A 9,410-nucleotide genomic window follows, 5' to 3' on the forward strand; every position below is an offset into this window, starting at 1 on the left:
CTAAATCAACCCACTTTTGCCTTTTGGACAATTTAGAAATCTGGTTTTAAACATGCAAAACTTGTTCTTGTATATGCTTTACATTATTGTACTTTCAATCAGCTGTATGACCTGGAGGTCATGGAGCTATATATTAACACAATAACTTCAGCCAAAAACAAAAAAAAGCTATTAAAACCATAATATTGTTTCCCTATTTAATTTAAAAAACTAATACAAAAATAAAATAAATAAAGAGAAGAAGATCGGAAGTCTTCGTTCTCGGCAGCAGAACTCAGTCAGCAGGCGGAACTTTTGTTTCAGGGGGGCTCATAACATCGTTGCACAATATGTCGTCTCTCAGAAAGCCAGACCGACAGCCTTGTTTTACTTAAGCAATAAATCCATGGTTTCAAGGTATGCTTCACACACACACACACACACACACACACACACACACACACACACACACAACTCAAACAGATAAAAGACTAAATGTGTGTGTATAATGCGCTTTAGTTATGAGCACATTTCCCGCGTCATTAAAGGGTTGTTTAGCTCGCAGCTAACCCACTGTCCATCCACCAAACAGCAGTACCACATGACCAAAACACTCAAAATCTGGAAGAAGTAAAAGTAGGCCTACTAATACCACACTGTAAAAAATACTCTGTTCCAAGTAAAAGTCCTGCATTGAAAATGTTACTAAAATATCTTCCAGTATCCATTTGTTCAATGAATTGAAGGTTATACTAGTACAATAGCATTAACAGTGACACTATGATAATTAGGGACTGATATTGTTTTAATACTATAGAGAAAGCAGGCTATATTAATGGTAAAGAATAGAGAGCTTTGGATACCTTACTAGGCGAGCTATTTCTTGTATTTCACTCGTTTACACTAGCTAGACTATTGGTTTCTATAGCCAACTAAAATATTCCTTTATCTTTACCTCAAGTAAATGTAGCTGAAGTGAAGCAAGTAAAAGTCATTAACAACAACTTACAATTTCACTCTGTATCTCACTGTGTGTGGGGTAGCAAGTCCAGACCAAAGATTAGCGCCGAGACGAGATAAATCCTGCAGCTACATGCAACACAGCGGTCTGCAGCGTTCTGAGAGCTGCCAGTTTAAACCAATGAGCAGAGACAAGACGGTGTATCATCTTCATAACCATTGACTCTTTGTACTTCTGTCTAACTTTCGACTTTCCAGCTTTTTTTGTAGCTGGATATATTATTTGTTGTTTCTAATTCTGAATTTGGATAACGTTGATGATAGTGAGATACTTGCTACAGTTGTATTTTTGAGTGATAAATCGGCGAAAACAACATTTTATTTCTCTGATTTCCTGCTTTGTTTTAATGCTGCCTGGCGCTCTCTCTCTCTTCAGTAACTCTCTACCTCGCTCGTCCACATATCGTGACCGTGCAGGCGGCCGCTCGTAAGCCTCTCTCTAAAAACGCTGCCATCTCCACCAGTTGACAGTTCGTGAAATAAAAAATAAAACAGACTGCAGTGCACGACGACACCAACAGATGAATGGTGAAGGAAGACTGATTCCACGTAGTCAGTGATACAGAGTGCACTTGTGAAGACTTACAGAAAACGTTTGACCTCTGTCATTGCCAACAAAGGGTATATAACAAAGTATTGAGATGAACTTTTTGTTATTGACCAAATACTTATTTTCCACCATAATTTTCAAATAAATTCATTAAAAATCCTACAATGTGATTTTCTGGATTTTTTTTTGTACATATGATGAAAATTACAGGCCTCTCTCATCTTTTTTAAGTGGGAGAACTTGCACAATTGGTGGCTGACTAAATACTTTTTTGCCCCACTGTAAGTCTCGTAAACCCAGACATTTCTCTGCCCTGCACTTAAAAAGACTTGGAACATTTCCACTTCTTTATTCATTTTTCATATATATATATATATATGCAGGGATGTGTGACGCAGCCGAGACGGACCTGTATGCTGTCCTGGGAGCCAGCCCCTCAGACTCACTCCAGCAGCTCCGACACAGGTACCAGCAGCTGGCCTTGCAGGTAAACACACCACTCTGTCTGTCTCTGTATCACAGTGGTTCTCAAACTTCTTTCAATAATGTACCCCCTATTTGAATTGTGTTTTTAAGCCAAGTACCCCCTGACCAGCGATAGATTTACCATCACCATATACAGCCATGTAACTGAAAAACATTTAAATGCTGATGAAAAACCTGTAAAAAGTCAGTAGAAAGAAGGAAGTAAGGCAAGAATAGGTGGACAATAGTGTCAAAAACTTAGAAAACAGTGACAGAAACTTCGACAGACTTGTAAAAAAAAAAATAGTAGAAAGACGGAAGACAAACTTCGAAAAAAGTGACAAAAACCTTGAAAAAGGCGGAATTGTTTTTTGAAAAAAGTGAAAACCTGGAGAAAAAAAGAAGACAGTAGAAAAAAGGAAGGAAGGCAAGAACAGATATTGAACTGATACGTCTTCCTAGTCTGAGTTAAACTGATCAGTTCTTTCTGTGATGTGTATGTACGCACACACAGTACCACCCAGACCGTCTCGGAGGCCAGTGTTCTTCAGAAGCAGAGTCCGGTGTGAAGAAGTTTTTAGAAGTGGATGCGGCCTGGAGGGTCCTCGGTGACCAGAACAGCAGGAAACAGTATGACCTGCAGAGGAGAGGTAGGACTTCACAGCTCACTTCATCTACTTTTACCATTGACATTGTTCACTTGAAAACATTACGTCACAATCATTTGTGTTGATAGGATTCTTTCTCTATTTCATGGCAATGGTCACGATTTGCATAACAGAATCTGCAACTGTGATGGGATGTTTGACTGGTTTGAGAAGGCGGTAAACATTTTAGACTCCGTAAATTGATGTGATGGAGTTTCTCATGTGAGTGAAATCTGTAACCAAAGTTTCACTGGAGAGGGTACAAGCTGCTACAGAGGAGGGGCTAATAGGGCTGCTGGGCAAGTATTTGAAAAGTTATCACAATAAAAAATGATTAGGACTAGGGCTGTGTGAAGAAGCCACGTATCAGCATGGTACGGTGGTTAACAAACGCGTAAGTTTGAGTGAGAATGGCATGGTGCCTTATTTGAGTGACGCCAGTAGCTGTGTGGTCGGGCAAGGACAGCGAGCGGTAACGGAGAGTAGCGTATGAGTGCCACTTGAGGGAAAAGAGATGGCAAAGACAATGTAAAGTGAGTTAAAGTGATCATATTATGCTCATTTTCAGCTTCATAATTGTATTTAGAGGTTATATCAGAATAGGTTTACATGGTTTAATTTTCAAAAAACACCATATGTTTGTTGTACTGCACATTGCTGCAGCTCCTCTTTTCACCCTGTGTGTTGAGCTCTCTGTTTTAGCTACAGAGTGAGACATCTCACTTCTGTTCCATCTTTGTTGGGAGTCGCACATGCTCAGTAGCTAGGTAAGGACTACTAGCCAGTTAGAAGCAGAGTATGAGGGCGTGACCTGACAGTACCTAGGTAAGGACTACTAGCCAGTCAGAAGCAGAGTATGAGGGCGTGACCTGACAGTACCTAGGTAAGGACTACTAGCCAGTCAGAAGCAGAGTATGAGGGCGTGACCTGACAGTACCTAGGTAAGGACTACTAGCCAGTCAGAAGCAGAGTATGAGGGCGTGACCTGACAGTACCTAGGTGAGGACTACTAGCCAGTCAGAAGCAGAGTATGAGGGCGTGCCCTGACAGTAACTAGGTGAGGACTACTAGCCAGTCAGAAGCAGAGTATGAGGGCGTGCCCTGACAGTACCTAGGTGAGGACTACTAGCCAGTCAGAAGCAGAGTATGAGGGCGTGCCCTGACAGTACCTAGGTGAGGACTACTAGCCAGTCAGAAGCAGAGTATGAGGGCGTGCCCTGACAGTACCTAGGTAAGGACTACTAGCCAGTCAGAAGCAGAGTATGAGGGCGTGCCCTGACAGTACCTAGGTAAGGACTACTAGCCAGTCAGAAGCAGAGTATGAGGGCGTGACCTGACAGTACCTAGGTGAGGACTACTAGCCAGTCAGAAGCAGAGTATGAGGGCGTGCCCTGACAGTAACTAGGTGAGGACTACTAGCCAGTCAGAAGCAGAGTATGAGGGCGTGCCACGCTAGCAGCTAGGTGAGCATTATAACAAAGTGTGTTACAAAGTGACGCACATTTGTCTCTGAAGTAAAGGCTGGACTACAGTAGAGCTGTTTGGAGCAGTTTGTGAAAATGCACAAAAAAGGTATATAACACAATAAAGGAAAGGGAAAAAGCCAAAAAGCATAATATGAACACTTCATATGTTGTCAACACTACCGGTAAAGTGAAGGGAGTTAACCTCCTGTAACTTTCACCAACAATAAAAAATAAATACATGACATCATCACCGTCATCACTGCGTAAGTGTTGGTGTTTCCTCTATGTTGCTAGCATAGTGGCGGTCCGCCAAGTTATGGCAACCAAATAAACAACAGGGCGAGTACTACTTCACTCAATAAGTGATTAACAGCAACGAAAGCCGCAACATGAAATCCGCACTCACACCTGTGAAATATGACAGCTACAGTTTATTGGAAAATAGCATTGTGATGAATTTACTGTCCCAGACCCCAATTTAATCAGACCCCAGATGAGACAAGAAGCTAACGTTAGCCACGCTGCTGTGACGGCCCCTCTGCCTCTGACTCGCCGCTGCAGGAGTCTGTGTGTATTCCTCCGAAAAATGTAGCTAGTAATGTTCACTCAGCGTTTTGTTTTGTTGTTAAACTGTGTGTAAAATGAGTGGTGACGTTAAATCACCCTACGGTACCATCTATTTTCTGGATGGTTTCAAGGTAACAGTTGGTAGCTTACATTAGCAGATAAGCCCCCCCCGCCACCACCGCTGAAAAAAATTCTAGCGGAAACACTGGTCACGTCACATAGCTAGGGGGGAGGGGAACGGGCGGTGCGCGATCACGGAAGGCTTGTATCATGTGGATGCGCCGACAGTGTTGTTGTCATTACTTAGAATTCCTCATGGGGGAGACAGAAATTATGCACTGTAGCTTTAACATCACACTATTTTTGTGCATGCATGTAAACATAAAGCTGGAAAAAAAACATTTATGTTTTCTCTATAATTTCACTTGAAAGTGTTAACCACATAATTGATGATTGTTTATCTAAAATCTCATTGTAAATTTTTTTTATGAAAGCACCAATTGTCAAACCTACAATACCGTCCATTATCGATATCTTTGGTCAAGAATATGGTGATATTTGATTTTCTCCATATCGCCCAGCCCTAGCTACAAGTCCTATATACAGTACATGGCATCGGTTGCATGTAACGATGCCTTTGTATTGTCAAATCAGTTAAACGTACAATATGTAATTTTCTGCCGCTAGGGGTCTCTCAATCAAAACAATGGATGTAAACACAGACTTTTGATGACGTTGTGTAGTGGCATTATGGGAGTTGAAGTTTAATACAATTGCCGATTAAAATAGATCTGTTCATGGATAGGTTTATTCATTACAGTTTTATCCTTGTTATGTTTAGTAACGTCTATTCATGTCATTCCGATAAAATAGCTGCAGTTTCCCCCACATAATTATGTTTTTTTGATTTGTATTGGTAGCTAACGTTAGCTAGCTAGTTGACCAGTTAGCGACCAAGCAAGCTAACACTAGCCAGCACTAGCCTTGTTGTAATGATACTCAACACCTCTGAGAGACTTAGCCACTTCACGGCTGGGGCTGGCTACCGAGTATCTTTGGGGCTGCGGCTCGGTCGAGGATACGCCTAGCTACATCGGGTATTGCTTTCGGACTCTCCCCACCTTCACCTTTTGTCCACAGGACAGTCACCATTTGTGGGTCAAACTGTGAAGAAGACCGCTAAAGGGGGGAGAATTTCAGCACAACACCATGGCCAGCCAGACTCGGACGCCTGGGGCGATATGGTCTGTTGCCTGGAACGCGGAACATACAACTTTCTGTTACTGCCATTAGCATCGTTATCAACCGGTGCTGGAGTTTGTGCTGGCTGGGTTCGGATTGCTGTAAGTTTATAAGAGTGGCTGGCTGCTGGCTAACTGTGGATGTGTCGTGTCCCCGGGGCTGTTGTCCGCTCTCATCCCGAATGAACTAGTCCCTTAGCGGCGGGGAGTGAGGCAGAAAAAAACTTGTGGGATAGCTGGCTAAATTACCATTAGATTTGTCTTCTGTCTATACAGCTAGCTAACGTTAGCTGGCGAATGTAATCGTGGGTTAGCCCAGTGCTGTTTAACGGCAACTTTACCTTGATCAGAACAATTATACTTAAAATAACTTCTTGAACGATGTTGTAACCTTATAACATTCCCCACCGAGCATTAGCATGAGCTAACGCTAGCTCGATATCAATCGATATTGAATGTATCAATAAATAAGATTGAAATGTATCAATAAATAAGAACAATGCTGTATGACTGTGTTGTAAGTGGCATGTACTCAATGACAAAATGATGCTGTGTGGCAGAAAGCAAGCTGTATAACAGTTACTGTTATTCTTTCTGTGAGATTGTATGATTTACGATTACTCTGAACGTATCATCTGAAACGGACCGTGTCATTAAATAAAATAACAGAGTTCACTGGGTTTGAACGTTGTTGGAAACATTTAGGATAGTGTAAGTATACAACTCAACAAAATATATAACATAGGTATAGTCATTTTTAGACATTTTAATGCAGAAATGTTACATATTGTACCTTTAACTATGACTGTTTTTTGTTTAATTATTCCTCTCACATTGTAACGCTAATTAAAACCCATGCAAGAGTCATTATCGCTGTCAAACTGTAAACCTTGATAATGACTGTTTCCTCAGTGAACTGAAAAAAAAAAAAGGTGTGAAATCCGTCCGTACACCTGCCTAGCCATATTTTCATTATCAGTCTATCTGTCACTCCATCCGTTTATCCATCCTTCCATCACTTTTCCTTTCCCAGAAGGATTGTAACTGAAGACTCTCAGATTGTCGATTAACGAGGCTGAGAGCATCTTAAGAAGCTCCGAGCCTCCAGGTCATTTTTAAACTGATGAAACTATATGTACCATCAATTGTCAAACATTGTCAGTACAGTAAAAGCCGGAATTGAAATAATGACTGACCCTTAAATGATGGCCAACACAAACAAACACAGGCCAGCTGCAGCCAGTGCAACAACTCTCCAAATACATTTGTCACTCACCAGTTAATTCCAATTCTCCAATCACCCACGTAGCCTGGTTCCTCTGAGTAATCTGATTACTTAAGTGCATTTAACCAGTTATTGTCTTCACCATCATGCAGATAGCCCTAGGGCATCGATATATGAGGCTAGATATCCTCGTAAATTTTGGATATTGTGATATAACACAGGTGTTGTCTTTTCCTGGTTTTAAAGGCTGCGTTACAGTAAAGTGATGTCATTTTCATTGTCATGATCTATTGTTTGTCATTGTTTTACCCACTTAGTCATTTTATCCAGATCACTGGTGATTATTTATCAAAGATCTCATTGTGTTAATATTTTGGGAAAGCCCCGATAGTCAAGAAGTTGTCTTTAATTCTCTATGTAGATTTATTTTGACCCACCAGACTCTTTTGTTAGAATTTTGATTAATTGTGCAGTCCTAATAATAACGATGCATTAATGTTTCTCCAGCGCAGGAACTGAAACAGGATTGGCCGGTGGATTCTACAGTCTATCTGGAGGACATGACCTGGGACCAGGGTAACTACACACCATGCACACACACACACACACACACACACACGCACACACACACACGCACACGCACACGCACACTCTCTCTCTCTCTCTCTCTCTCTCTCTCTCTCTCTCTCTCTCTCTCTCTCTCACACACTGACACACTCTCTCACACTCTCTCTATCTCTTTTCAGGAAGCCAGAGTAAATCCTTTTTTCTAGCACCACCCTAATCAGGACAAACGGCTTCATCTATAATGTTAAATTATATGCAAATGTTTCATTTTTGTAATGGTATGAATAGCAAATTAATCTAGTCATTATATCTCCTGAGTTACTGTATTTCACTTTTAAATTAGTGTTAAATGGTCATGCTCCCTGTCTGTTTACGGCAGGCAGATGTTCCATTTTCCATCTAAAATGTGAGTGTGTGTTGTTTCAGATGGGTGTGTGTATACATACAGCTGTCGCTGTGGCGGAGGATTCAACGTCTCCTCCGCTGAGGTGGAGGAGGAGACACAGACGAGGCATCAGGATGATGAAGAGGAGGAAACATGCAGAGGAGTGGTTGTTTGCTGTGATACGTGTTCGCTCAGTGTGTGCGTCACGTGGTCCTTACATAGAAAGACTCAAACTTGGTGCCAATAATAAGACTTATTTGGAAAACTTTCCCCTTTGACAATGAAAATAATACAACTCAAAAAAGTTTTACTTTCTCAAATGTGTAAGTTAAAAAAAAACATTCTAAATGTGGTGCAAAATGTAAAAAATGTTTGGTATGTGTTTAAAATTATACATGTTTTTTGTGTGTATTTGTTATCTTGCAATACAAATATATAATATATACAGGAACTTTTTAAAGTTGAATGAGGGAAAAATAACAAGCCTCGGCTTCATCCCGCTCCTTTTTGGACAGATTGAACATTTATCAAACATATTTGTAACACTTCATAGATGTTGTTTTTACTTTTACTTACTTGTTGCTACACACTTATTGTTTTTTTTTTTTCTTCATTTTATTACTTATTTATTTTTTGTTTGAAATAAAAATAAAGAAAGAAATTAAGTAGCTCTTACTAGATCATTTTGAGTGACACTAACTTAATTTTTTAAATAAAACAAACTTTCCCGATCAATTACATTTTACTCTGCACTTTTTCATAGTAGAAATAAAGTCAAGTTTAGCTAACAATTTTATAACCTTTAATACAAAAAATCACATTCTCTGTACAAAACTGTTCACTTTGTCTACTTAACTGTTTAAGTTCAATGAAGCTAAACACTGCTTAATATAAACTCAAAATACAAAAAAAAAGTTAACCTTTATTTATCCAGGTAAGTCAATTGAGAACAACTTCTCATTTGCAACGACGACCTGTCACATTCACACAGTTCCACATTCATACTGGAAGCTGCCCAGTACAACCACAGTCTGATCTGCTGGCCACTGAGCAGCTCCACTGGAGCCGTTGGGGTTAAGGGCCTTGCTCAAGGGCACCTCAGTGGTGGTGATGAGGGAGGGACAAGCTGCTCTTTCCACACCCAGATTTTATCCTGCCAGTCTGGGGATTGAACTGACGACCTCCCTTCTAACCTCTAGGCCGCCACTGCCGACAGTGGTGGGTTTCTTTCAACCAAATTACCCAAAAATAGAATGGATGGTTCCATACAGTGTTTTTTGCAAGTCAAATTAATGATC

General features: G+C 40.6%; 1 protein-coding gene across 1 annotated transcript; it reads left to right on the plus strand.

The window, feature by feature from the left end:
• The first annotated feature begins 310 nt into the window (after positions 1-310).
• On the plus strand, positions 311-8,769 carry dnajc24 (DnaJ (Hsp40) homolog, subfamily C, member 24). Its single transcript, XM_078257950.1, has 5 exons — positions 311-396; positions 1,933-2,036; positions 2,529-2,664; positions 7,668-7,736; positions 8,154-8,769. Exons 2-5 carry the CDS (start codon positions 1,935-1,937, stop codon positions 8,357-8,359), a joined length of 513 nt encoding a protein of 170 aa, XP_078114076.1. The 5' UTR covers positions 311-396; positions 1,933-1,934; the 3' UTR covers positions 8,360-8,769.
• The last annotated feature ends 641 nt before the right edge of the window (positions 8,770-9,410 follow it).

The sequence above is a fragment of the Sander vitreus genome, chromosome 8, assembly GCF_031162955.1.
Source record: "Sander vitreus isolate 19-12246 chromosome 8, sanVit1, whole genome shotgun sequence".
Taxonomy (NCBI): domain Eukaryota; kingdom Metazoa; phylum Chordata; class Actinopteri; order Perciformes; family Percidae; genus Sander; species Sander vitreus.